The following is a 27737-nucleotide window of genomic DNA, read 5'->3' as shown; positions in this document are numbered from 1 at the left end:
GGGGCTCTAAAGCATTAGAGGCCATAGGCTACAAACAGGAATTGCCTGGGTCACGAGAGAACCAAGTGGAATAAATGACAAGAAGAGGGAAAAGGAGTGGTGGAGGAAATAACCCCTAGTCCAGGGGAGTCCACCTTGCCCCTCCAGTAGAGGAGAGCGCAAACACTGTTTCCCCTGCCTCGGACCCAGAACCCACGTCCCCTCTGGGGAGCTGCCCTCAGTCAACCTGGCCCTGTATTTTGGAGGGGACACATCCCGTGGTCCTGCCTCTCTCAAACTTTCTACCAATGCCATGCATGCCACCCCACCCTCTGTGACTCCTGAAATACAATCAGCACTTTCAACAAACACTCCTGGGGCTCCCCTGAGAATTTTGTACGGGCTTTTCCCAGGTGAGAGCAGAGATAGTCTCTTCTTCCAGGTCCTGTCCTCTGGGCTCAGGTAAGGAAGCTTCCAGAGGTCACCATCACCGGCCCAGTGAAGCAGGAGGCGGGCGGCCCTTTTGGTTTCACCAGTCAGCACTGCACCCACCACTCTAGCGTCCTAAGGGCTCTGCGGGTGATTTGCCCGGGGGTCGGGGTGGGAGGGTCCCCAGAGAGGTTGGGGTCCTAGGGCTCCAGGAGGACTCCTTCTGGAAATTAGGCGGGAGACGCTGGGAGAGGGGAGCTGGGGAAGTGGGAGGGGCGGGACATTTACCTCATTGAAGCCCTCCTGCAGGACGTCCAGTAAGTTCCCCCGAGCCAGGCAGGCTAGCATTGTTCCAGCCCGGAACTGCCCGGGCGGGGTCTCCAGCCAGGTGGTCGCGGCCGCCTCCTCCTCCTTTGCACACAAAGGCTCCCAGCTCAGTTCTTGGGGATCTCTCCCGAGTCCCGCATGCCACTTACTGGAAACCTAGACCAGAGCCTAGCAAACTAGCAGCTTGCACTGGGCATGCTCGCACAGGGGCCTCTGCTGGAAGGGTCCGGCGCCGTCGTGGTTCCTATAGAAACAGCTGGGCGTGCATAGGGAGGAGAGCTGGCGAGCTGCCCAAGGCCTGCTGCGTGTGTGCGGGAGAGCTCTGCGGGCGCGCGAGCGAGCAGGCGGGCTGGCGGGCGCGCGCTGCACACACAAGCATGCGCACCCTCTGCTCGGCGGGACCAGCCTGCGAGTGTGCTACACACACCGAGCCTGTTACACAGGCGTGCTGGCCTGCGTATGCGTGCTGCTTGCACACACACACACGCATACACACATCCTTGGGCACACAGGCAGCCTGCCGGCGCGTGCGTGCCCCTGCAATCACAATCTCACACATACACACCAGGCTAGCGGGTTGGAGCCTTCCTCCCTCACCAAGCCTCTCCTCCCTTCTGATTTAAAGTCACAAGCACCCACCACAAGGTGGGTGGAAACAGAGTGAATCATAGGTGTTTTTCACCCAAACCGAAAACAGCAACCTTTTCCCACATGAGGCCTAGACAGTGAAGTCACACTAACATAAGAGGAAGCAGAAAGGGAAGAAACAAAAAGAGAAAGAGAAGACAGGTGTGGAAGAAGAGGGCTATGAGAATGGTAATCATGATACTGGGTATTGCAACATGTTTTATGGAACAGAGATTAAGAAATCACACAGTCACAACAGAGACATACAGTGTGTTAAACTGAGGATGACCAAGCAGGCGCTGGGCGGTAGCTGCAGCCTGCATGCTGTTGGTTCAACTGTGGCTAAAACTGGAGAAAGGCAAACTGATCCGGATCAGACCACAAGTCAAAGACTGCCACCATTCAAAACCTAGGTGAGGAGGTTAACTGCTCCTGCCACTACCACAGCTCATGCTGTGATAGTCTCAGCAGACTCACTAACTTATACTCACCGCAAAGGTTCTTTATAAGAAGTATGGGAGTAGACATTTGGCCTCATGGTTAAGATGACCATAAGCTACACTAGAGTACTTTCGCCAGCACATGCCTGCAGACTCTGATTCCAGCTTCTGGGTAATGCAAATCCTGGGAGGTCGCGGTGACAGCTCAAATGATTGAGTCCTTGCCACCCTCATGGAAAACCTGGATCGAGATCCTGGCTGCTGGACTTTGACCTAGCTCAATCCCAACCACTGCCAAGCACATGGGAGCTCTCTCTGTCTTCTCATTGTGTCTCTCTACCTCTTGAATAAATAATTTAAAAAATAATAATTAATAATGCATTCTAAAAAGAGAATGAAAATACCAACAGTACAGAAACCATAACACCCAGTTGGTAGATGGATGAAGAATGGTGATTGATTGAACCCCCCCCCCAATGGAATGGCTCCAGCATAAAATATTAAGACATCACAGGGAGGTTTTGCTTAACAGTTATGTATGCTGAGAGGTCACTATTTCTCAACCAAAAAGACTTTGATCAGGGTAGGATCTCTGAGCTCAATGTTTCTAGAAAAAAAGTTAAAATACTGAATTTTAAAACTCAAAAAAACCCAAAAATTCACGTGACCCAACTCCCATACTTCATGTAAGTCAAGCCTAGGGCCCAGCACCGCAGCCTAGCAGCTAAAGTCCTCACCTAGCAAGCACTGGGATCCCAAATGGGCACTGTTGTATCCCAGCAACCCTGCTTCCCATCCTGCTCCCTGCTTGTGGATTGGGAAGGCAGCAGAGGACAGACCAAAGCTTTGCGACCCAGCACCCACATGGGAGACCTGGAAGCAGCTCCTAGCTCCTGGCTTCGGATTGGTTCAGCTCCAGCTGTTGCGATCACTTGGGGAGTGAATCATCAGATGGGAGATCTTCCTCTCTGTCTCTCCTCCTCTCTGTATATCTGACTTCCCAATAAAAATAAGTAAATCTTTAAAAAAAGAAAAAAGAAGTCAAGGCTCGAAGAAGTGTTCACAGCCATTCAACAAGTCAATATGGGAGCTAAGATTTAAACCAAATCTTTTAATGTCCAGCCAGTTCTCTTCTCTTTGCACAGCCCCTACAGCATGCTAGAGAAACAGAACTGTGGTGACTTCATGAAAGATTAGTTATATGACAAACGGTCCAAGATTGTTATGCTCTCTGAAATTCTGTGACCACACCAACTACATGTTCTAGGGCAATGGTGTCCACTCAACCTTTTGTGACTTTGCTATCCAATATAGTTAGTCATATTTGACTGTTTAGGACTTGAAATTAAGCCAATATTACTAAAGTTTTAATAGCATTTGATTTCAATTCATTTCAGAGTAGAAACTACAGTTTCAGTTGTGTTTCATTGCCACACACAACTGAGATGTTGCAATATTATAATATTTCACATACGGGATGCTTCTCACAAAATTCCTTTTGGAACACCTGATGTTAATTTTTTTGCTCAGAAGAAATCTTCTCCATAGTGACAGGGGTCTGATTTAGGAAGTGGCCTAGCTAAAGAGCTGAACTTTAGCTCTGCGCAACACTAACATTTTCTTTCTGTTTTATCCTCTCTATCCCACCATTCTGTGATAGCACCCTAAGAGCTGGAATGGTAAGTGGGTTAGCTAAAACAACAAGGACTAACCAGGACTATCATCAGCTGCCTGTATGTGAGGAGACTGAGCGTCTGGGTAGCTGGAACCACTCCCACTGTTGCATGCCTGTCATTCTCTCTGTCCAGCATAAGCCAAGAATCACACTCAAATGCTGTATGCACACTGCTGTCCTGCTACCTGACTGCTGAACTTATTCCTCAATCCTGTGTTATTTTGGTGATAAAGATGGACATTTTCCCTACAAACTAGAAGCTACCCAAATTGCCTATGTACAATAGTGATAATAGCAAAACTCAGCTTCTTATGAAGCTCTGCATGAAGCACTTACACACATTAGCTCACTGGATGGTCACAATTGCCAATAATGGGTTATTCACACATTAAGAGAGATTTGGAGGGAAAAGATCATTGGTCACACACCCAAGAGCTTCTAAGGGAAGCTAGAGTCTTGATTCTTCAACATTATTCAGTACTTTTATATGATGCTTAAAACACAGAAGGTACCCAGTACATTTTATAGATTTTAATGAAATTAATAAGCCAACAGAGGAAACACCAGCAAACTCATTCATCACCTCTGCTAATAAGCAGTAGTATGTTAACCTAAGTAAGATTGTGAGCTTCAAACAAAACTTCATTTGGTGAAACAGTGCCTGGTACTTTTCTCTATGTGTAAAACTAAGATATATGAAATTTATGTCTGTGAAAATTTTAACATTTATTATGCACATTTATCACTATAAAAAGTGGAAAGTTCGACTTAACACATAGTTTAAAAAATCATCAACAAAAATAGTTTAGGGGCCAGGCTCTGTGGCTCAACAGGTTAGTCTTCCATCCTGTAGCTCTAGCATTCCATATGAGTGCCAATTGGTGTCTTGGCTGCTCACCTCTGAGCCAGCTCTGTGTTAACGCCCTGGAAAAACAGTGGAGGATGGCACAAGTACTTAGGCCCCAGAACCTTGTGGAAGACCGAAAAAAAGCTCCAGACTCCTAGTTACTGCCTAGCACAGCCATAGCCACTGTTGCCATCTGGGGAGAGAATCAGCAGATGGAAGAACTTCTTTCTTTGTCTCTGTCTCTCCTTCTGTCTGTAAATCTGCTTTCAAATTAAAAAAATAATAATAATAACAAGTTTTTCAAAAGAACAAAATGAGGCCCAGTGTGGTAGCCTAGCGGCTAAAGTCCTTTCCTTGCATACATGCCGGGATCCCATATGGGCATCGGTTCATACACCGGCAGCCCTGCTTCCCATCCAGCTCCCTGCTTGTGGCCTGGAGGACAGAAAGCAGTGGAGGACAAACCAAAGCCTTGGGACCCTGCACCTGTGTGGGAGACCTGGAAGAGTTTCCTGGCTTGTGGTTTCAGATCAGCTCAGCTCTGGCCATTGCAGTCACTTGGGGAGTGAATCAGAAGACAGAAGATTTTCCTCTCTGTCTCTTCTTTTTGGATACCTGACTTTCCAATAAAAATAAATACATTTTTAAAAGACCAAAACAGCAAATAGCTTAAATGCCTCTAAAACAATTTCTTGATCTTGTATTTTTCTCACACTAGCTTAGTTCCTTGAAGATAATGTTTCCAACACCCATCACATTTACCTCTAGCAATATCAGCACAAACATCCACCAAAGGGCTGACAACCTACTAGCAAAGGAGCCAACATGTCCTCATGTCCTGGCTCCTAATCTATTCTCCTTGTCCCCACCCTTTTCCACCTGTCAGAATAGCCTCATCTCAATCTTTCTTAGACAACACATTCATCTTACTGCTCCATTGCTCAAACATCTTCCAAACTCTCCCCTTCCATAGCATGTCAGAGATACCTTCTAGTGTGCAGTTCTCATATCTCAAATCACTTCTGTTCGTACTGGAAGGCTTTCCACCTTCTCACAGACCTATACAGCCAACTCTGTCCAGAAAGTCCAACATTCCACCCCTGTGCTACCAAGATCTTCATTCACTCTGCCTGGTTCAATTTCCGGTTCCTAGGACCAGTGCTGCGGCATAGTGGGTAGAGTTGTTGTTTGTGATGCCCTCCCATGCGTGTGGGTACAAGTCCCAGGCACTTCACTTCCAATCCTGTTCCCTGTTATTGCCCCTGAAAAAAATAACAGAATGCATCCCATGTGCTTGGGCCTCTGAACCCATGTGGGAGACCCTAATGAAACTCCAGACCCCCGGTTTCTGCCTGGCACAGCCCCACTCACTGGCCATTTGGGGAGTGGATGGAAGCTCTCTCTCTCCCCCTCACTCTTTCACTCTGTCTCTCCCCTCTCTGTGTAACTCTGTTTTTCAAATAAGTAAATAAATCTTCTAAAAAATTCCCACTTCCTCAATGAAATTCCTCTGACCACACTCCATTTTGATCTCTCAATCTCCCTAACAACCCACATGTCATTTCTGCTTCTCCTTCAGGTCTCTATTCAAATGTCACTTTCTGACATTTGTTTGACTTTCTCTTACTCTCCACTTAAAAAGACAACACCTCTTCACATTGGCACTCCCAGTTCTCTCTGCCTGATTGTTTTTCTCTATAATATTTTTCACTATCTTATATATTTTATATTTACTTGTTTATTATCAGTATTCCCTTGTCCACATTCCATGCAGGCAGAGAATGCTGTTTGTTTTATACTGATTTATCCCTAGAACCAAGAATACTGCTCAATAAATGCTGGCTGGATGAATCAATCTCTCACTACAATCAAATGTCTACAATCAAATGTCTACATGTCTATAAATGCTCGACATCACTTAGCACATAATTACAGATAACTTAGGATTGTGAATCTTTGTCTTTTTGTTGTATTCTCAAACTAAATTTTTGGTGTCCTATATTTTCTTCTTCTTCCAACTATTTCTTAATTAACTATTCATTAAATATAAGTTTAGTAGGTCATTATAAGCAGTCCATTTTTTAGCAAAAGATTGAAGAAATAACAGGCCAAAAATATATACACAATACACAAGTAAGAAATAAGACTAGAGGGGAAATCAGTAAAAAAAAAAAAAATTAGTAAAGCTGTGAATTCAACATTAGTGTATGTGGACAGGGTGTACAGTGAATGGGACAGACTGGGTGGGCAGAAGGATAAAGTGAGACACTAAAGATGGAGCCTGCCAAAGTATCACCAGATGTCAGTGCCTAATATAAACTGCAGTAAGGTATATAAGCAAGTATATCCTACATGGATCTTTGTCAATTCACATATTAAACATTATCTACCAGCTATGCTGTGAGTGAAAATTTGGTTAAGCCTAGCGACATCTGGTGGATATTTTAGAAGTGACCCTTGAATTTCTTTAATCTGAAGATGATAAATGCCCCCCACAAGACCTTGAACTGCCCAATTGGATGTGTTAGGGCTCTATATTACTAAACACACCATCATAAAACGGTCATTTTGGACAACTTAGGTCTCAATCTAGAAGGCACTGAGATTTCCATTGAGTACCTGTCTACCTCCGAATGAATGTCCATCTGCCTTGTGGTGGATGTATATAAAATACAACACCTCAATTCTTTTCCAGGTAATTATTAGTTAACACGCACTCATATTCTTTGTAACATTCTTAAAAAAGGAAATTATTTACTTGCAATGTGTGAAGTTAAAGAGGGGAAGAGGAAACCTAAAAATCCAATAACAAAAACTGGCTAAGAAAATTACAGCCATTATAATATTTACAAAACATGGGCCTGACAGCTGAAGTCCTTGCCTTGAATGTGCCGGGATACCATGTGGGCACCAGTTCTAATCCCGGCAGCTCCACTTCCTATCCAGCTCTCTGCTTGTGGCCTGGGAAGGCAGTTGAGGATGGCCCAAAGCCTTGGGACCCTGCCCCGACCTCGGAGACTTGGAAGAAATTCCTGACTCCTGGCTTAGGACCGGCATAGCACCAGCCATTGCGCTCACTTGGGGAGTGAATCATCGGACGGAAGATCTTCCTCTGTCTCTTCTCTTCTCTGTATATCTGACTTGCCAATAAAAATAAGTAAATCTTTAAAAAAATGATATTTACGGGCCCAGCGGCGTGGCCTAGTGGCTAAAGTCCTCGCCTTGAACTGCCAGGATTCCATATGGGCACCGGTTCTAATCCCGGCATTTCCACTTCCCATCCAGCTCCCTGCTTGGGGCCTGGGAAAGCAGTCAAGGACAGCCCAATGCTTTGGGACCCTGCACCTGCATGGGAGACCCGGAAGAAGTTCCTGGTTCCCGGCTTCAGATCGGCGAAGTACTGGCCGTTGCGCTCACTTGGGGAGCGAATCACCGGACAGAAGACCTTCCTCTCTGTCTCTTCTTCTCTCTGTATATCTGAGTTTGTAATATAATAAATAAATCTTTTTTTTTAAAGATTTATTTTTATTATTTTTTCATTGGAAAGGCGGATATACAGAGAGGAGAGACAGAGAGGAAGAAATAAATCTTTTAAAAAAATGATAGTTACAAAACATAAGTATGCACATTAAGACAGTTTAATAATTGTGTACAAAAGTATACACATAATATGATCTCATGTAAATATGTATTAAAAAAGACTGAAGAAATATTTTGCAATTATTAACAGTAGTTGCTTCTGGATGAGAGAATACTTTTTAAAATTATAGTTTGTAATATTCTTCAAATATTCTTTAGCTAGTATACATTGTTCCCATAAAAATTATAAATATTTAAAATAACGCATACATTCAGATTGACTGCTAGAATTTTTCAACTCAACTTGAATTTATTAATTTCAGAAACGATGATGATTCAGGGCTCAATTGAGCTAGAATTTTCACCAGGAATGGAAGTACGACAAGAAGGCAAAAATGTCACAATTGCGTTCCAGGGCTTGAGTCCTAATGGAGAACTCCCCAACATGTGGAGCTGGGCTGAAATTCCAGGAATATCAGCACACTCCTGTCAACAGTACCCCAGAAACTTACAGAGGGCTCTGCTGGCATCGAATTACACACTCTCATAACCACTGGGGTTCCCATCTTCAGGACATCTGGAATTGCTGAATCAGAGCCGCCTTACAACAGGAAGAAGAAATGTGCAGATGTACATTCCACGGACACATTACACAGCTAAATCCCCAAACCTGCCAACACAGTCAAAGCATCAGAAAGAAGATTCTGGTTAACAGAAAATCCAGTCCAAGAAAGTTACTACAACAGGGCTATCACAGTGGCATTAATAAATAAATAAAAACGGATTTTATTTGAAAGGCAGGGTCTCAGAGAGGGACAGAGATTTTACATCAATGGGTTCACTCCCCCAAAAGAGCAGGAAGCCAGCTCCTACATGAGTGCAGGGACCTTGGGCCAGTCTCCACTGTGTTCCCAGGCACATTAGCAGGGAGCTGGGTGAGAGGTGGAGCCATCAAGAATCCAACTGGCACCTCTGCGGGATGCAGGCAATGCGGGGTGAGGAGGCGGGGGTAACCCACTGCTCCACAGTGACATTTTTAAACCCAGTCACTCTGCTTTCCTAGTAGTAGCAAAGAGCGATGCTTCCCTGTCAGTACTCCAATTAGGATGCTGCTTGCCTTCTCCTTACAGTTACCAGTCAAGGTAGTATGTTTAAGATAATCAGAAGAAATGCTGCAGCTCTGGCACTAACTCCCTTTTGTGCTCAGAAACTCAGCTTTAACCCTGAAAGATGGCATTCCTAAACTCAAAGCAGGAGTGGCAGGCAGGTAGCACTTCAACTTCACAAAGTGCTATCATCTACATCATAGTTGACCTATGCAGCAAACGGAAACACACGGTTTTTTTCTTTCTTTCTCTTTTCTTTTTTTGCTCATTCTAGAAAATAGTCATAAAGAAAATACAATAGGGAGTTACTCCATAAATTAGTAGTGGAGGCAGATCTAATAAGGCAGTTCTGATTCCATCTGGACTAGATCTCAAGAACAGACTGGGACAAGGGTGATGAGCACCATCTCTGTAGTGGCTGACATTCAGGTTCCTGGTACTTAAATTCTCACCCTGTAGGAAGTGGATACCACTAATACCAGCGCCCTCATGTGTTTAGATTTCATTTTTCACAGCTCTACCATCGTCATCCATCTCTCCTGGGTACCAGCAGGGAGAGCAACAGCCCTTGGGGACCAAGAATGCACCGTGAGAGAGGAAAGTGTGTTGGCACCAGTCTCCAAGTCCTGAAAGACTGTAGCTGGAATTTCACACCAAGCAGCACAGGCTGAGAATGGGATTGGCCGCTCAAACTACCATCTCCTTCTAACAACTCCAATCATGTCCTCTATCTCTAGCCGCCAAGTGTCCCCAATTCAGAGCTGGATGCTCAACCGGGTTAATAGTATTTTCCAGGTAGTGGCCACCTTCCAGCACCTACCTCTTAAATCCTCGCTCTGCCAGTTTCAGCATCTCATTCCCCAGCCTTTCTGGGATCCGCCGGCCTCTGAAGGCGGCTTGAGAGCCGCGTTCCCGCTACCATGGTGACGCGGGGGCCGGACCGGGCAGGGTCCGCCTCCAGCGGGCGTCAGCCAGTCCCTGCCGGCTGAGACTCCGCCCTCAGCCTCCCACAGCCCGCTTCCTGCCCTCCTCGACCACGCCTCCCGGCCTTCCGGACCCCCAAGAGCATCCGGACCCCCAAGAGCATCCGGCCCCCGCCCCTGCCATTTCGGACCACAATCCCTTGCCGGGCCGGGACTGCGCCAATGGGAGCCCGCCCCTGTGGGGCCGCATCGCCGCCCGAGCCCGAGAGCCTCGCTACTGGCGGAACTTGAGCGCCGTCCTCCGGTTAGGCGGGGTCCGCCGCACGTGTGGAGTTAGCCAAGCCCAGAAAAAGCACCAGATGCGCTCCTCTCGCCGTTTATTGAATCTGGCGGCTCCGCAGGCCCGCCGAGGGGGGCTTTCAGAGCCTCGCCGAGCTCAGGGTCAGTGATTTAGGGCCCTTGTAGGCAGCGATGGAGGCTTGCTCCATGCCTCAGCTCCCTACCCGCATATGTCTGGAAGGCTTGACCTCAGCCGTTGACTAAAGCTGCCAGGTGGGAGGCTGGATGCAGAAATACAGGATATTTTCCCAGAGAGCGTGTCTTCCGCTGTGGGAGTATAAGGTGTATAAGGTCATGTCGTAAGCAAAACCAAAGTGAGTAGTTGTTGACCTGGTCCTTCTGCGATTAGCTTGAGCAGGAGCAAAGCTGTGAGGCAGAACCCTACCGCCCTAGAAGCCGACCTGATCCCCTCTTTATGTGGACCCCAGACCCCGTTCCCTCCACCCATAGCTTACCCAACTGCACGCTGGAAATAAAAGATGTAGGGCAGAGGCTGCGGGGGAGGGGAAGGCACCTGCAATTCGGTGCTTAAAACATAGCCAGCATGGCTGGGCTGTCACCCAAGTCCCCGAAGCAGTAGATTTTCCCACACAAGAGTAGTGGTAAAACCATATAGAAACGGATCACTCCCCGAGGCGAGGCTCACACCAGGGTCCCATTCTTGCTGTCATAGCGTGGTGTGGCTGCAGGGAAACGCAGGGTTGCATACTCCGTGGCATTTTCAGCAGGCAGGTGTTTCACTTCCTGGGCTGAGCGCCTGTACACCCGAATGTCTGCGTAATGCAAGTTGCTGTCCTCGGACTTGAGGCCTTCACTGGTCTCTCTGCGCTTGGGTGATGCTCGCTCTTCCGCGGTGTGTCCTCTTGTGTCGGTGTGTCCTCTTGTGTCGCGGCCCTGTGAGAAATGGGCCGCATGAACGGGGAGATTGGAGCCTGGATTTTGCCCCTCACCTCCAAAGCACCGCAAGTGAGGCTGTGAGTGCTTCACTTTGCTCTTTCGTGGGGGCAGAGAAAGGCTAATGGAATCAGCAAATCTGTGTGAGACGTGCCTGTCCTGGGGCGGGGTCAAAGAGCTGAGTACTGGGGTCTCCCAGCCTGGGGAGCCCCACAAAGGAGTGAGAGTAGCCTGCCACTCATTACCTTTGTGCCATTCTGCTGCTGCTGCTGCTGCTGCTGCTGCGACTTCAGTACCCATTGTGCGTGGCTTCCTGAGGGGAGGAAATCCAACTTCAATATATTGCCTCTGTCTATGGAGAATATCTTCTTCAAATCTTCATTAAGATGACTCTACGGGATAATTCTCCCTACCCCCTCTCCCAGCTCTGGAATCCTATATGGGCGCCAGTTTGTGTCCCGGCGGTCCACTCCACTTCCTATCCAGTTCCCTGCTTGTGACCTGGGACAGCAGTAGAGGACAGCCCAAAGCCTTGGGACCCTGTCCCCACATGGGAGACCCAGAAGAGGCTCCTGGCTTCGGATCGGCTCAGTTCTGTCCGTTATGGCCACTTGGAGAGTGAATCATTAGATGAAAGATCTTTGTCTCTCCTCTCTGTAAACATGCCTTTGCAGTCAAAATAAATAAATCTTTAAAAAGAAAAACCAATTATGTGTTTTTACTCAGATCTCTCAAACTTGATTTTCTGCAGTGCCAGGGCTGATACTTTGTGTCCTTCGGCCACTGCCCCACTGTCTCCTGGGGACCGCACAGACTGCCTCATGTATAATGTAAGCCTGCAGGAAATACTGGCATGGGTGAAAGAATAAGGAGCACTCTGAGAACACACCAAAGGTAAGATCCAGAGGGTAAGAAAAACACTTCCCAATTCTCTCTTCCCTCATCCCTTCCCAGGCCAGTTCTCTTTTCTGCCCCATGTCCTTTCCTCAGAGGCCAGTACTGCTACTGTCTTCTCACTGGTTTGTACCCCACCATCACCATGCAGTGTCACCAGCCCTCACCAAGTTACCTTTTCTCTTTTTCTTCTGGAAAGCTGATGGGCAGCTCCTGTGATAGGAAAAACAGATCACACACGTGTACAGGAGCCCTAGCCAACTGTCCTCCCTGATCATTTGTTCTGTGATCATTTTAACATCCTGGGATGACATCTACCCCATCTCCCTAAAGAGCCATCCTGAGCCAGGTTCTGACTAAACATTAGTCAGAGATAGCACACGTCTCCCAAATGGATGGTTCTGGAAGGCAGAGTGGTACAACTGACATAACCAAACCCAAAATACAGCCTCAGGCCACTGGGCACTACATGCCAGGGATGTAGTTAGCATGAGGGCTATTCTGGGATTGTCTAACAGTCTAATCCCAGGACAGGGTAAGGGGATCCTGCCAAATAATGGGATATTCCTGGATCCAGAGACCTGGCTGCTTCTTTGGTCCCTTTTGTTGGGGCGGTGGCAGGGGGAAGGAGGCTAATTTAGGACTTTGCTCACAGGAGTCATAGCTGCCACCATCAGGGCTAACTGAGACCCTCTCGGAGCCCTTCCCTCCCTGTGCCCTTCTCTTTGTTTTTAATCAACGGAGAAAATGAAAGCTGTTTAACCTGTTAAATCCTGTGCAGAACTCTGTCTGCAGAACAGAGAGCTGTGAATTTGGTCAGTGACTCAGCTGCCCTGCTCATGGCTGCAGGACAGACTGCCTAATTTCACTCTGGAACCCCTAGGGTCCCGAGTGGAGCCTCTGTGTCTACATTGATTGTCAACGGTTTGGTGCCCAGAGTATCAACACTTGTCTGAGGAAATAGACTGAATAGTTTAGGGCTTTCTCTGGATGCCTTTTCTTGCTAGTACATTTTCAACTCACCAGAGCCAACCCTGTTTGTCTATCTGATGTCATGTCTCCCCAGAGAAGTTTCTTCCTTTTGCTGATTAGATAGACAGATAAAAATCTGAATCATATTCCCTGCATTACTATAAGAGGAAAATCAAGATATTTCTACCACGCTGGGCGGTAGTTCATGTGTTGGTGTGATTTTCTGTTTTGCTATAGTTTGCTGACAGCAGTGGGAGTCTGCTTGCAAACCCTGCGGGTAGTTCAGAAGAAAAACACACTTCTGTACTTCTAGCTTCACTTCTACTACTCAGTTCTCGCTTTATGTTACTATTGCCCCGTCATACCCTTATGCTATGAATGGAAAAATCTTTTATTTCTTTGTCTCCTAACACTACTGTTTTCCTGCTTGCTTATATTTGAATGGGTAGATAAAATAGACTAGAGTTATCAAATTTAAGTGAACAGAGCCTGTTCCCAAGCTATATATTGTATAATGCCTGGATATAATCCAAATAAACTATTAAAGTTAGATTCATATATGATGGGATTTTATTTTAGATCAGAATAAAGGAAACTAAATGGATACTCTGCTACAGTGATAGTGGAAATAAAAACTGGTACAATCCTTCTAGAATGCAAAAGCAGTAAGTATATTAAAAAAAAAAAAACTAAAACATGATTATGTATACCCCGCTGTAGCAACTCTGTATGAAGAAATGATTATATATGGGCAACTATGAATATCCATTGTGGCATTATTTATAATTGGGAAAATATAACAAATATCCTGAATAGCCAATATTTGGTGACTAAATAAATGATATATCAGGCAATGGAAGACTATATTCTAACTCTAAAAGGATGTTGGAAGAATACCTAATAGCTACGGAAAATTTTTACTGCTTATTACATTAGTGAAAAAATAAGATATATTTAGGGTAAAAACTATGCATACTGGGCCCGGCATGGTAGCCTAGCAAATAAAGTCCTCCCTTTGCATGTACCAGGATCCAGAGGGGTTCTGATTCGGGTCCCAGCTGCTCCACTTCCCATCTAGCGCCTTGATTGTGGCTTGGGAAAGCAGTGGAGAATGGACCAAAACTTGGGCCCCTACACCTGCATGGGAAACCCAGAAGAAGCTCCTGGCTTGGGGCTCCTGGCCTCGGATAGGCTCAGTTCCAGCCATTGTGACTACTTGGGGAGTGAATCAGCAGATAGAAGCTCTTTCACTCTGTCTCTCCTCTCTATGACTCTGCTTTTTCAATAAAAACAAAACAAAAACTGTGCATACTTTAAGAAGGTTTATGAAAATATACTAAAACATTCCTGGCATCACTGAGTACTTATATACAAGGGTTTTTTCTTGTTTTCTGTTCTTGGGTATTTTCCAAATTTTTCCACAGTGAATATCTGGGACTTTTATAATTAGAAAAATAAAAACAAAATATTTTTTTCAGACAAAAACCCCTTCAGTTATCACAGCATCTTTGCAGGTTTGCCGAACAAAAAGATAATAAAAAAAGAACTTTTAAAATTCAATCCTCCTGTATTTGAAGAGGGAAAAATAAATTTTGGTTAGATTAACTGGTGAAGTATCTCCAACAGTAAGACTGACCAGTAGGTCAGACCAGCAGAGACTGTCAGCAAGTCTCTAGCCTGTGTATTAGAATTATTAATGTCAAAGATGATAAAAATGGAATCTCAACTTTAAGGGACTGTAGTAAGGGACAAATAAAATTGTATATGTAAGACACTTACTTGGCTACTGTCATAAAAGGGGCGTCAGTAAAGTTTGACTATTGTGACCACTACTAATGTCATTGTTAGAGAACTGGTTGATAATGAAGAAGGCAGAGACACTTGAAAGGGAGGAAAAGAAACTATTGTACCACCTTCTCTTGAGGATTTTTCCATGCGTCTAGATTTCCTATGTTTGTAGGATATCTGTAGAGTTTAAAGGATTGTTTTTATTGTTAATTTTCCAGTAAACTACATGTATCTTTGATCCTATTTTACAAATGAGTCCAGTAATACCCTAGGATTTTGCTGTCTTACTCAAGAAGGCAGGGACCAAATTTCTTTTGATTACGGTGGGCGATCCCTCATCTAAAATGTTAAGAAACAGGTGTGTTTTGGGTTGGGAGCTTTTCAAATTTTACAATAGCTGCTCATATAGGATGAAATCTCTTGAGAAGAGGACCCAAGTCTAAACATAAAATTCATTTTTTTTTCTATTTGGTAACACTTCAAATGCACAGCATGAAGGAATTTGATATAACATGTATGCACAAAATACCATCCTGGTGCAGAACTTGCCACTTAACAGTGTCATGTCAGCCCTTAAAAAGTTGATGGATTATGGTTTTCAAATAATGGATGTTGGACCCGGTGCAATAGCGTAACGGTTAAAGTCCTCACCTTGCACTGCCAGGATACCATATGGGTGCTGCTTCTAATCCTAGCAGCCCTGTTTCCCATCCAGCTCCCTGCTTGTGGCCTGGGAAAGCAGTTGAGGACGGCCCAACAAAGCCTTAGGACCCTGCACGCATGTGGGAAACCTGGAGGAAGTTCCTGGCTCCTGGCTTCAGATCGGCTTAGCACCAGCCATTGCAATCACTTGGGGAGTGAATCATCGGACGGAAGATCTTCCTCTCTGTCTCTCCTCCTCTCTGTATATCTGACTTTCCAATAAAACTAAATAAATCTTAAAAAAAAAAAAAAAGCTGTGATCCAAACAATGGGGGCTGTATTACCTCATATTTTACAAGTGAAAGTACAGAAAAATTCAGTGACTTGACAAAGATTGCATAGAGAATTCGTTTAAAAATTATACTTAGATCTTCAATGGATTTTCTCCTCCATCTTCTATTTCTTTTAAAAAAAAGATTTCTCAACAGTTCAGTTGCTCAATCTAGGATTCAGAACTGCAAAATATGGGCTGTGAAGCCAAAGAGGCCTGGATTGAAATCTTGCTTTTCCTCATTACTAGCCATGTGACCTTGGGCAAGTTAGCTAACCTTCCAAACCACAGGTTCTCCACTGGCTGGAAAATGGGAAGAGGCTTTCACTTACTTCACACAAGATCAGGAAAGTCAAATGCCATTGTATACTGCCTGGCACATTAGAGAAGTCTCGGGTGCTACAATTATTTTCTGAGGAAAGGAGAGGAGGGGAAAGTGAGAGAAAGACTGAGAGAAGCAATGCCAATCAGTCATCCAACCTCCCGCCCATCCCCCCCCCCCCCCCCCCCGCAGCTGGCCATTTAACAGCTGCGAGCCCTAAGATCTCCTAAAAGTAGTAAACACAGAAAGAGGTGTTGGCGCCAGGAGGTACCAGACAGTGGAAGGCTGGCAAATGAGGCTTTCCAGGCTGTATAACTCCCGGGGTCTCCTTGTTCTCCAACAGAGATGTTACCCTTCAACTCTCCTCCCTACTCACCAGCTTCGCCCACAGCACTGCCGGTTTCCCATGGTACTTGTTTCGGAGGGAGCTCAGCTGTTTTCTACATCAAGAGTCTTGGGCATTTCCTGGTTCCTGGTTTAACTTTCTGCCCGGCAGCTCCCTGGGAGTCTCGGACAGTGTCAGATTTCAACCTAACAGGTTGGACTTTGGAAGCCACCTGCTGGAATGATTCCCAGGTGACCGTTCCCAGCCAGAGGGTAGAACAACACACAGGCTCCAGGTGAAATTATCTCGCCTTTGGGATCTGAAGTTTCTTTGGATTACGTCATGAACTTCTCCCATCATGCTTTAATAAAAAGCAACCAAAGAGGGAAGAGGGTTCTCTCTTTTTTTTTCCCTAATGAAATCCACATTGATTAAGGTTATTAAATGTCATTCGTTAGTTGGCACCATCTAGATTTCATTTGTTTCATCCTTAATGAAAATTGACAGCTTATAAATATAAGCTGTAAGTAGGATTTAGTATTAAATGCTTCTTGTCTTATTTGCAGGGCCGCCACCCCTGTCTTTCTCTTACTCCTACTGCTGACCTTGCTCCGCCTTTCCCTTTGTAGCCCTTTCCCTTTCAAACAAGTGAATAATTTGTCTTCCCCTCCACTCCTTTTCATGGGCCTCCATGGAAACTCCCCCAGCAAACCCAAGGACAATTGACTGTTCAATGTGGAGGGGGGGTCCCAGGACATGAATTCCATTAGAGGGAAGAGGGTTCTAAGTTTCCTTAGGAAATGCCTCCTCTATGCCACCCTGATTTTGAGATACATTCTGTTTAGTGAGACAAATAATTTTTTTTAAAGATTCATTTATTTTTTAGAAAAATTTACAGAGAGAAGGAGAGACAGAAAGGAAGATCTTCCATCCGTTGGTTCACTGTCCAGGTGACCTCAACAGCCAAAACTAAGCTGATCCAAAGCTAGGAGATAGGAACTTCTTCTGGGTCTCCCACATGGGTGCGGAGTTCCAAGGCTTTGGTCTGTCCTCCACTGCTTTCCTAGGTCACAGCAGGGAGCTGTATGGGAAATGGAGCAACCAGGACACAAACTGGCGCCCACGTGAAATCCCAGCATGTGCAAGGCAAGGATTTAGCCACCAGGTTATTGCGCTGGGCATGGAATAAAGAATTTTACCTGATGTCTGCCCAACACCACTCAAGTTTAATTGAATTTCATTTACAGAATAATTAGTACATTTTTTAAAGAAATTATTATTACCCCTGACCAAAATCTGGGAATGAACCTTAATTTTAAGGAAATGGATTTATATTTTTCTTTGCTCCTGGAACTAACGAGGAAATCACTTCACTTTTTAGGGCCTAGGTTTCTAGGACTGAAAATGGAACAATTGAATTTATTGTCTAATCCCTTTACTGGAATAAAAATCAATGACATTATGATTGAAAGGGCCCCAATATTTTTTAATCAGTCAGTTTCTCATTCCTAGTTCAAAAACTACAGAATATCTACTTAGCCTTCAACTCCACTTCTTCTAGTGACCCAAAGTAAAATGTACTCCACACTCACCTGTGATTAGGATGCAGCTGAGCAAATTCCTCTGCAGGAAACATGGGTCCTAGGTGAATCTGTGAAGCTTTTGCTTCAATTAGTTGTATACTCTTATAAATTTGGGGGGCCACTTACATAGCTCTACATTCCACATAGAGCACCATGTACTTAGAAGTACTACACACCTTGCAGAAAAAGGAGGATAAGAATAAACAACCTTATAGGATTTTTTAAAAGATTTATTTATTTGTTTAATTTGAAAGGAGGAGCTACAGACAGAGGAAAGACAGCGAGAGATCATTCATCTGTGGACCCACTGCTGAAATGATTGCAATGGCCAGAGTTGAGCTCATCGGAGGCCAGAATCCAGGAGCCTTCTCCAGGTCTCCCCCATGGGAGGACAGTGAAGCTGTCCTCTGTATTCCCAGGCCATCGGTAGGGAGCTAGATTAGAAGTAGAACAGCCAGGACCAGAGCCAATGCGGGGTCTCCCCCACATATTCCTTTAGTACCCCGTTGCGGGAGGGGATGAGCCTGCTGCCCGCCACCCAGCCTCCCGGCCTTTGAGAGACAAACAGATGGACAGGGGTTCTGTCTAAGCAGTTCCAATTTAATGGGGAAATTCAATTTCTTATATAGGGTAAGGGATAGCTTCAGGCCAGGAATTTCAGGAATTCCAGGAAGGGAGAAACTAGGAGCCAATTACTAGGAGCATGACTGCGGAAGCCACCTCCCATAGGCCGGCGTAGGTGAGTGAAATGGCCCTAGTCAATCAGTATTTCCTTGGAGCTACATGACTCCTGCCCTGGTTCACGCCCAGGGCACTGTCTTTGGCTGCCATCTTGCCCGCCAGTGACCTGGACTATTAGTCGCCATCTTATTGACTCAGTGACCTCTTTGCCCCTGAGCCTCACAATATGGGACATCAGCACCACAGGCAAGGACTCGCATGCAAAGCCACTCCACCAGCCCCATGGTAATTGTTGCATGAGATACATAAGCATATTTCAAAAAGTTCATGGAAAATAGAATAAAAGCTGAGCTTATATGGGTACACAAATTTTTAAATACATGCATAGTTTTTGGTTAGGATTACACTTTTTAAAAGTTTTTGTTTTGTTTTAATTGGAAAAACATTTACAGGAAGGAGGAAAGACAGAAACTGCTGTTTCTCTTCCCAAATGGCCACCCACAGTCAGAGCTGGGCAGACCCAAAGCCAGGAGCCAGGAGCCTAATCTGAGTCTCCCACATAAGTCCAGGATTTTAAGGACCTTGACCACCCTCCACTGCCTTCCCAGGCCACAAGCAGAGAGCTGGATAGGAAATGGAACAGCTGGAATATGAACTGGCTCCATATAAGATGCTAGTGCTTGCAGGCAAAGATTTAGCCAGTTGATTCATCACACCAATCCCAAAATACTACCCATTTTTATGAACTTTTTGAAATACCCTCATGTGTTTGAGTTTCAACAAATTTTGTACAAAACTAAACTTATCTTGTAATTGAATTTTCTACCAACTTTTTCAAACCCTGTTGTTAAGCGAACAAAGCTTCTGTACAGCACCTGGCACATGGGAAGCTCTCAGTAAGGCTTAGCTGTTGATATATGTTCTCAGCTCATTGTCCTAGTGCCTGGTGCCCCAATCACTGCACTATCTTATAGTCATACTTCTCCCTTGCAATCTGTTACTCTACCTTTCATCCCATTACTTGCGCCTTCTCCCCTCAGCTCAAAAACCGTTAACAATTTTCCATTTCCTGTAAGATAGGGTTCAGACTTCTTAATGTGGCATTCAATGCTATCCCCTTCCAGCTCCTTCTGAAATATAAAGGAAAGCACCTAAGAGAAATGTAGATTACCAGACACAGTAATAATAAATAAATAAATCAACAGTGAAGCCTGGAAAAGCTCATATCTTTTATACAGTGTTAGTGAGGTCTAGAATGATAAACTGGGTTGCTCTGATTATTTCTTTGAAGTCTGGTGTCATCAATCTGTAACTGGAATAGTAACTTTAGGTCTAGATATATATGGAACTTAACGCAGTGTGTTTAAAAGGAAGTTGTCTTGGTATTATATGGAAAGTGTTAGAAATTAAGGTTAAAATAATATGGCGTGGTTAGCTGGGAAAAGGAAGTTCTCAGAGGATGCAATAGTCTCTTTTAAGTATCTCATGGACTTTCTGGGGTGAATGAAGGATTGCAGAACCAATGGGTAGAAGGGACTGAAATGCAGATGCAGCTTTAAAAGAAGGAAGAATTTATAATAGTTGTATGTCCAAAAAGACAGTGGAGACTTTATAAAGACTTTATAAAATTCTAACTTTTCTGTCATTCAGGATGTCCTAGAAAAAGTTGACTAATAACCTTAAAAGAATTTGAATGAGTGAGAATTTGGGCTAAAACAGAGGTCTTCACATTTTTTTTTCTAGCTAAGATACCATTTAAAATAAAGTGCAACTATAAACCACATCAATGTGAAGCTTTCTGGTTGAAGTTTGAGTAGAATCCTCTCAATTCTTTTTCTTCTTAAGTTGATGTTAAAAGTCTTGAGAGAAAAAAAAGTCTTGAGAGTAGGCAATAAAATACATCACTTTTATTTATAATGTGTGTTAGTGGGGAGTTTAATAAGTATTTGTTGAACAGATGAAGGAACAAAGGAATCAATATCCTTTCTCTATAGTGTGCTTTTATTTTCAACAGAAAGTAATCCTTTAACCAAATACTGAATGTCTCAAGTGCGAGTTCTTCTCTTGCGGGGTCCATAGATCCTTCAGAGAGGTATAAATAAATCTCAAGAATTGTGCGATCTATTTGTGTTGCCAAATTTGGCAGCATCTATATTTTTCTGGTAAGGGGATCTTTAACTTGTGTCAGATTTTCAAAAATAAGTAACAACCACTTTAATGGAAGAATTACAGGTTCCTGGTAAAATATGTATTTTTGGGTACATCATATTCATGCAGAGTATACCTAAGGGGACAGATGCCCAGTCTTTGTGAAATATCCCATTCCCCCAGTATGAAAGCTATACTTGGAAGGGAAGCTTCCCTGGCTGTCAACTTCCATCACAGCCCTAAATCTCTACATTTTTTCTTGGAGTTAGTTGGTGGAGCCATGCAGTGATTCCTCTCCCACATTAGAGACTAATGATTTCTTTCATGGGCATCCCCTGTGTGGAAAACAGGGAGAAGATAGTAACAGTAGAGGCTTCATTGTCCAAGCCCCAAATGCATACACAGTCCCTCAGAATCAGAAGGACATTTCAGCAGGCAGACTTTAGTATGGAAAAACAAAAGTATTCATTCCAGGGTTTTAGGCAGCTCTCCCCAGCCAGAAAACCATTTTCCCAACCCCTACCCAAAAAGGGCCAGACAGTCTGGAGACCCTTGTTTTTGTGTCTCTAATCACCAGCTCAGACAGTGCCCTCTGGGCTGTTTGGATGGCATATCCCTTTCCCCTCCCAGGATCACTCTCTCTTTTGTTGTTGTATTGTGAGAAAATTATGGGTAGGAATTTGATCTGGAGCCAGTGTCAGCTTCCGGGTGTGAGCTCAGGGTGTTGTGACGTGGGGCCCATCTCACTGAGGAGCTTTTTGTGCAGCTGCCTCTGACCTCCTCCCTCTCTGCCCCATCCATCCTCCAGGCCACAGAACAGGGAGCAGCACAAACAAGGCCCTGAAATTTGGGTTTATTCAGCTTTACCCAGGAGTAAACCAAAGGCTATAGCATGTCCCAAAGGACCAAACAACACACAGTGGACCGTGCGCGTTTCCCTTTCCCCAAGGGTGCTGCTACCTCTGGGGTGCTGGGCAGCCGCTGGTATCACCACAGGAAGTAGAAAGGGATGCGCTGGAGTTAGGTCAATGACAATCAGGGCTCAGCTCCGGCCACCTGCTCCTCTTCTTCTGGATCAGGAGGTGCAGGCAGCAAGGAGATATAGACCTCATTAACCTCTGTGTCCAAATGTCGGCCACCCCGAGGTGCCTCCAGGTTAAGGATGCCATCGTGGGAGAGAGCAGCTCGGACCCTCCAGGGGTCGACATCAGCAGGCAGGACATAGGTGCGGCAGAATTCCCGGGACACAAATCCATGGCGGTCTAAGCGCTGGGGGTGCCGGGCAGACACCTCGAGCAGGTTGTCCACAGTCCTCACGGTCACCTCATCTGGGGTAAAGTGGCTCACATCCAGAAATGCCTGGAACTTGCCCTCACTGAGCCTAAGCTCGGAGGCCCCTGCCCGGCTGCTCTCCCCAGCTGGGGCAGCCCGCGGCCGGACATAGTAGCCATGGTAGAGGGTAGGGGTCAGAATGTCTTCTGGAAGGAGGCCTGAGGCAGAGACAGAGAGAGAAGATATGGAGAATGATGGAGGATGGGATGAGCACCAAGGTGAAAGGAGATCAGGAGACTGGGAGAAGCAGGAGAGAAGGCAGAAGTCGAGATGGGGAGGGGAGGCAACACAGTGACTGGGAGGCCAGAATAGCTAGGACAAGTGGCAGAGGAGAGCAGGCTAACTGGGACGGGTGGATGGTAAGGGAATGAGAAGGCACACAGGGCTGGCAAGGGGTGGCTCTCAGAGCACGGCAGGCCCCAGTGGGAAGAGGAATGAGTCCTGCTTGCAGGGAGTGAGGAGGGAGTCTGGGTTTGGAGACGGCTCACCCCCGGAGTTCAGTTAAGCCCGAAATGGGGTGGAGGCCAGTTGGGAGATCAGCCCAGAATTTCAGGAGGTGGGGGTGGGAGGTAAGGGGGTGGCTTGTGGCCCATACCTTCTCCAAAGCGTTGCTCACCCAAGCGGCTGGGGTTGGCAAATTCATACTCAGTGGTGGCAGGGTGGGCATGGGGGACCGTGCGGCCCGACATAGCTTCAGATGTAGTGGCAGCCCGGATCTGAGGTGTAGCCCCAAGAGGCCAGTGCGACCCCTTCAGTTTCCCGGACAGCCAGGATTTAGTCCGAGGTGGGGGCGGGGTCTGTACCACCCAAAATAGTGCAAGGCCTCTGGGGGCAGGGCCGGGGAGCCAGGCCCTGAGTGCAAAGATAGAGGGTGTGACCAGCTCCTCTCGGACCCCCAGTCCCCTCCCCCACACACCCTTCAGCTGTCGCCTGCAGAGGGCCAAAGCAGACAGCTGGGGGTCCCGGTCCTGAGGGAGCCGGGGAGGGCAGCTGAGGCTGAGAGGGCCAGGAGAGGCTGTCCCCATCCCTGAACCATAACACATTCCCACAATCCCTTTTCTCCTCAGTTGCAGGACTGTGCACCCTACTTCACAAAGCACTTTGGATTTCATGTTCTGCAAGCCATGTAAAAATCAAAGATGCAAGAAGGTTTTCTGTCCTTCTTAGGGACATTGGGGCATTTCCGCCCAGATTAATGTCAGGGTCCTCTCCTGAGCCCAGGTCAACCAGGGCACCATGCAGATGCCTGGTACTGACATGTTGGCAGTAACTGCTCTCCTCTGAGGACCTACAAACAGTTAATGTCCCTGGGGCCCAGCCTAGGAAGATTCCAGTTCCTGCCCAGGCCCAAGATAGTTGCTGGCCTGATGCCCCTGGCATGCAAGGCTGGAGAGGAGGAGGAGGAGGGGCACACCACACGCCTGCTTGGGATTCCTGACTCTGTGCCAGCTCCAGAGAACAGGGGAAGGGGGTGGGTGCCTTCGGGTGTGGATGGAAGGCTAGTGAAACAGGAACATGACAAGTCACTGGCCAGCTCAGGCGTGTTTGTGTTTCTCTTTTCTTAGCTCAGTGAGTACTGGGTATGTGTCACACTGCCAAATCCCCGATCACAAGTCTCCATGAACCAGCGGAGAGCTGGGATAATAAAACCCCTGACATCACCATTCCAGAAGCTTCACAAGACTGCATATATAAGGAGCTGGCTGTAGCTGCGACTGAAGGAGCTGACCAGCCAGCTGAACCCCTACACTCACCTAGCCACCATGGACATCGCCATCCACCACCCCTGGATCCGCCGCCCCTTCTTTCCTTTCCACTCGCCCAGCCGCCTCTTCGACCAGTTCTTCGGAGAGCACCTATTGGAGACTGACCTCTTCCCAACTTCCACTTCCCTGAGCCCTTTCTATCTTCGGCCACCTTCATTCCTGCGGGCACCTAGCTGGATTGACACTGGACTCTCAGAGGTGAGTCTTCCCCTCTGCCAGGACAGCAGAGTTCTTTCTAGAACCTTCTTGAGATGTCTCTATCTACTTTTTCTTACCTGCCTGAAAAATCACTTTAAGCACATGTGTGTGCATTAGGGAAGAGAAAGTGTGGTTACTTCCTCCCTCCTTCAGGCACTTGGTTCTCTTTCACACTTCTCTGTATCTTGCCTACACGTCTCCCAGGCTGTGCGGATGATCCTCTGTTGTCTAACTTGTGAGCAAGAAACTCCTTTCTGCTTTGTCTTAGAATGATCTGAAGAGAAAGAGCTGCCTTCAAATCCCTAGTTCATGTCTCCTGAGGGATTTTGTCATCTCAGGTTCTAGTGCCAGGATAATCCCACCTCATCCCCAGTTTTTTATACCTGCAGGGGGGGCTGGTGACAACCACCACTATTTTCTTCCTTTCTGTTCCCCTCTTTTATGATTTGCCAAGTGCCTCTGTTTTGTGACAGAGCCCTGGCCTGGGTCCAAGCCTTATAAGGAGAGACCGTAGGTCTAGTCTTAGGACTTTCCAACTTGTCCTAAGAGGGTGGGAGAATGCTGTGAGCAGATAAGAGTGACAGGCACTGTCACAGATAATAACACTGTGGTTTAAAAATATTCAAGTGTGGGTAAACAGGAGCTGAGTGAGCAAGGGCTTTAGAAGGACAAACAGAACATTCCAGATTCTATGGGTGGGAAACTTGGCAAAGACCTGGGCAAGAAGAAGTGGCCTTTGTCTCAGGGACAAATAACAAAGCAAGTCATTGGGGTCCTGGAGGCAGTTGAGGCCAAGCCCAGATCCATGTGGTGATGGGCTCTCCGGGTCATCTTCCCCAGCCTTGTAAATAAAGTTTGGAGTTGATGACAAACAAGCATGCCTTTGGTACCACTGTAGGATATTTAGCAGAAAAGAGGAGGATAAAATAGCTGGACCGAAAGCACGTCTACAGAATGGCACAACTGTACCAGTGTAAGCAACATGCCTGCTCTCTTTCCTCCTACCTCACCTAGATGCGCCTGGAGAAGGACAGGTTCTCTGTCAATCTGGATGTGAAGCACTTCTCCCCGGAGGAGCTCAAGGTCAAGGTGTTGGGAGATGTGATTGAGGTGCATGGCAAACACGAAGAACGCCAGGTATGTAACTGATTTTTTCCTTTTGTTCATTCATTTGCTGTATGTTGTACTCCAGGCACTACCATCAGCTTTTGAGGCTGGCAGCATGTCTGTCCCAAAAACACAGGCATCTGGATCGGGGTAAATTAGGAACCGACTTTTTTATTAGGTGACAATAGTAGCCTTGGTTGTTTGATTTCACTGCCTCCAATGTGACAGATGTAATATTGGCTCCCCATTTTTAGCCTGTCATTCTCAACCTTGGTCACATTTTAATCACCAGGAGCACATCCCCAAATTCAGTTGCTCAGGAGTGTCTCTGAATATTTAATTAAGAATATTGGGGGCAGGACATAGTCATCATTTTTGAAAGTTCTAAAGGTGATGCTAATCTATGGTCAAGGTTGAGAGTCACTTATTTTTTAAAGTAGTTCTGTCAGATAACTGGCTGCTCTATGCAATTCCAGTAACCATACATGCCCTGAAGGCATTTGAATCTGTAACTTTTCTTTTGGATGCTTCACTGCTCTTTAGCCTATCTTAATGCTACACTGCTTGGTTTCCTGGTGTTTCAAAACTGTACTCAGTATTCAATCTCCTATAACTTGTGTGAAAATCAGTTAAATTGAGAGCCTGGATTAATGCTGGAGATTGAGCAGGCATACAGAGCAGGGTCAGTTACTCTTCAGGAAATTCTGATGAATGGAATAGACTCTCATGTGTTTCTGAACAGATTTAATTTTTTTTAACCAACTAGTGATAATTCATGGCTTTTGCATAAATTAATACACTTAAAGTCCTCAGGAAGTCCTCAGGTTGTTTCAATTTGTTCTTAAGTTTGGGTCGCAATCTCCCTTAATGGATTAAGTCACTTTTTTTTTTCTCAGTAGCAAGTCTGAAACATTCTGGGCATTCTTGAAGAGTCAGGACAATTTTGGGGCTTCTTCAGGGACTCAGATGTCAGGACAAGATTCCAAATCCTGTAGGCTCAGCCAACTTTTTTTTTTTTAAGATTTATTTATTTATTGGAAAGTCAGATATACAGAGAGGAGAGACAGAGAGGAAGATCTTCCATCCGATGATTGACTCCCCAAGTGAGCACAACAGCCGATGCTATGCCAATCCGAAGCCAGGAGCCAGGAACCTCTTCCAAGTATCCCACACGGGTACAGGATCCCAAAGCTTTGGGCCGTCCTCGACTGCTTTCCCAGGCCACAAGCAGGGAGCTGGATGGGAAGTGGATCTGCCGGGATTAGGACTGGCGCCCATATGGGATCCTGGCATGTTCAAGGCGAGGACTTTAGCGGCTAGGCCACGCCGCTGGGTCCCAACATTGTTTTAAACCTTTGAAAAATACTCATAGACATATCTGTGCCTTAGGATTAAAGTTCCTGACTGTTTCAGACTTCTCATACTCTTATAGGTAGAAACTACCATCTAGACTTCATCTTTGTCCAAAACCTGAACTGTTTTTTTTTTTTTTTTTTTTTCCTTTCACGTTCTCAACAGCCTCTGGTCTCTTACAGGGGAAATAGAAAGTTTTGAGTTCTGGGTGAGTGGGATTATGTCCTGTTCTTATATCTATGCCTCTTTCTTAATTCTCCTGCATTAGGATGAACATGGTTTCATCTCCAGGGAGTTCCACAGGAAATACCGGATCCCAGCTGACGTGGACCCTCTCACTATTACTTCATCCCTGTCATCTGATGGGGTCCTTACTGTGAACGGACCAAGGAAGCAAGCCCCTGGCCCTGAACGCACCATTCCTATCACCCGTGAGGAGAAACCGGCTGTCGCCGCGGCCCCCAAGAAGTAGATGGCTTTTCTCTAACTGCATTTTTAAAAACGAGACAAGTTCCCCACCAGTGAATGGAAATCTTGTGACTAGCGCTGAAGCTTATTAATGCTAAGGGCAGGCCCAAATTATAAAGCTAATAAAATAATGTTCAGCAACAGATGACTGTCTTTTGTTTGAATTCTCAGAATGCTTTTAAATAAATGCTTAAGCAGATCTGTTTTATCATCGCATGATTTCATCATCCGTTTCATCCAGGGATTTCAGAGTTGAAATGATTGGCTCCACCATTTAGTAATGGTAAAAATATAGGCAAGTTACTTAAGGATTATGGTTTTTAGGTTTCCCATTTATAACATAGAGTGCTGATATGTACAGCTGTAAAAAGTAAATGAAGAGGGGCCCGGAGTGGTAACCTAGCAGCTAAAGTCCTCACCTTGCACAGGCCAGGATCCCGTATGCGTGCCGGTTCTGATCCTAAAGGCACCGCTTCCCATCCAGCTCCCTGCTTGTGGCCTGGGAAAGCACTCAAGGATGGCCCAAAGCCTTGGGACCCTGCACCAGTGTCAGAGACCTGGAAGAGGTTCCTGGCTCCTGGCTTCAAATCGGCTCAGCTCCAGTCATTGCAGCCACTTGAGGAATGAATCAGCGGGCAGACGATCTTCCTCTCTATCTTTCC

At 45.8% G+C, this 27737-nt stretch overlaps 4 protein-coding genes across 8 annotated transcripts in view; 1 reads left to right on the top strand and 3 right to left on the bottom strand.

The window, feature by feature from the left end:
• The window catches only part of DIXDC1 (DIX domain containing 1), a 66465-nt gene extending 65144 nt beyond the window's left edge, over positions 1 to 1321 (bottom strand). The window contains exon 1 of the mRNA XM_040976935.1: positions 697 to 1321. Coding sequence (XP_040832869.1) covers positions 697 to 756 — 60 coding nt within the window. The 5' untranslated portion in view covers positions 757 to 1321. The remainder of the gene's footprint in view (positions 1 to 696) is intronic.
• Positions 1322 to 10410: 9089 nt separating this feature from the next.
• On the bottom strand, positions 10411 to 16656 carry CUNH11orf52 (chromosome unknown C11orf52 homolog). Its single transcript, XM_040976725.1, has 4 exons — positions 16491 to 16656; positions 12235 to 12272; positions 11411 to 11478; positions 10411 to 11165 (listed from the first exon to the last, which is right to left on the bottom strand). The coding sequence occupies exons 1-4, from the start codon at positions 16520 to 16522 to the stop codon at positions 10914 to 10916; spliced, it is 390 nt and encodes a 129-aa protein (XP_040832659.1). The 5' UTR covers positions 16523 to 16656; the 3' UTR covers positions 10411 to 10913.
• CRYAB (crystallin alpha B) lies at positions 12839 to 27218 on the top strand. Of its 4 annotated transcripts, none has more exons than XM_040976932.1 (4): positions 12839 to 12874; positions 23749 to 24147; positions 25162 to 25284; positions 26876 to 27218. In XM_040976932.1, the coding sequence occupies exons 2-4, from the start codon at positions 23947 to 23949 to the stop codon at positions 27077 to 27079; spliced, it is 528 nt and encodes a 175-aa protein (XP_040832866.1). In that variant the 5' UTR covers positions 12839 to 12874; positions 23749 to 23946; the 3' UTR covers positions 27080 to 27218. The 4 variants fall into 4 exon arrangements, with proteins under 4 accessions (XP_040832866.1, XP_040832865.1, XP_040832868.1 ...); XM_040976931.1 differs by lacking the exon at positions 12839 to 12874 and adding an exon at positions 21933 to 22184; XM_040976934.1 differs by lacking the exon at positions 12839 to 12874 and having other exon boundaries at positions 23637 to 23752; positions 23854 to 24147.
• On the bottom strand, positions 21693 to 22962 carry HSPB2 (heat shock protein family B (small) member 2). Of its 2 annotated transcripts, none has more exons than XM_040976929.1 (2): positions 22779 to 22962; positions 21693 to 22341 (listed from the first exon to the last, which is right to left on the bottom strand). In XM_040976929.1, exons 1-2 carry the CDS (start codon positions 22870 to 22872, stop codon positions 21887 to 21889), a joined length of 549 nt encoding a protein of 182 aa, XP_040832863.1. In that variant the 5' UTR covers positions 22873 to 22962; the 3' UTR covers positions 21693 to 21886. The 2 variants fall into 2 exon arrangements, with proteins under 2 accessions (XP_040832863.1, XP_040832864.1); XM_040976930.1 differs by having other exon boundaries at positions 21693 to 22060; positions 22780 to 22962.
• Positions 27219 to 27737: the final 519 nt, after the last annotated feature.

This window comes from Ochotona curzoniae, unplaced genomic scaffold (genome assembly GCF_017591425.1).
Source record: "Ochotona curzoniae isolate NIBS_2020 unplaced genomic scaffold, NIBS_Ocur_1.0 contig_2723, whole genome shotgun sequence".
NCBI lineage: Eukaryota > Metazoa > Chordata > Mammalia > Lagomorpha > Ochotonidae > Ochotona > Ochotona curzoniae.
The sequence above is the reverse complement of the archived record's forward strand: the minus strand, read 5'-3'. Positions and strand labels throughout refer to the sequence as shown.

Bases quoted from the DNA above. Each gene is read 5' to 3' on its own strand.
- CUNH11orf52 (XM_040976725.1), bottom strand. From the start codon at position 16,522: ATGGGAAACCGGCAGTGCTGTGGGCGAAGCTG. The intron at 11,479-12,234 runs GTAACTTGGTGA...TCCTCCCCTCAG, and splicing joins CCAGAAGAAAAAGAGAAAAG to GAAGCCACGCACAATGGGTA. The intron at 11,166-11,410 runs GTAATGAGTGGC...CATTTCTCACAG, and splicing joins AGCAGCAGAATGGCACAAAG to GGCCGCGACACAAGAGGACA.
- HSPB2 (XM_040976929.1), bottom strand. From the start codon at position 22,872: ATGTCGGGCCGCACGGTCCCCCATGCCCACCCTGCCACCACTGAGTAT. The intron at 22,342-22,778 runs GTATGGGCCACA...TCTCTGCCTCAG, and splicing joins TGAGCAACGCTTTGGAGAAG to GCCTCCTTCCAGAAGACATT.
- CRYAB (XM_040976932.1), top strand. From the start codon at position 23,947: ATGGACATCGCCATCCACCACCCCTGGATCCGCCGCCCCTTCTTTCCT. The intron at 24,148-25,161 runs GTGAGTCTTCCC...TACCTCACCTAG, and splicing joins TTGACACTGGACTCTCAGAG to ATGCGCCTGGAGAAGGACAG. The intron at 25,285-26,875 runs GTATGTAACTGA...CTCCTGCATTAG, and splicing joins GCAAACACGAAGAACGCCAG to GATGAACATGGTTTCATCTC.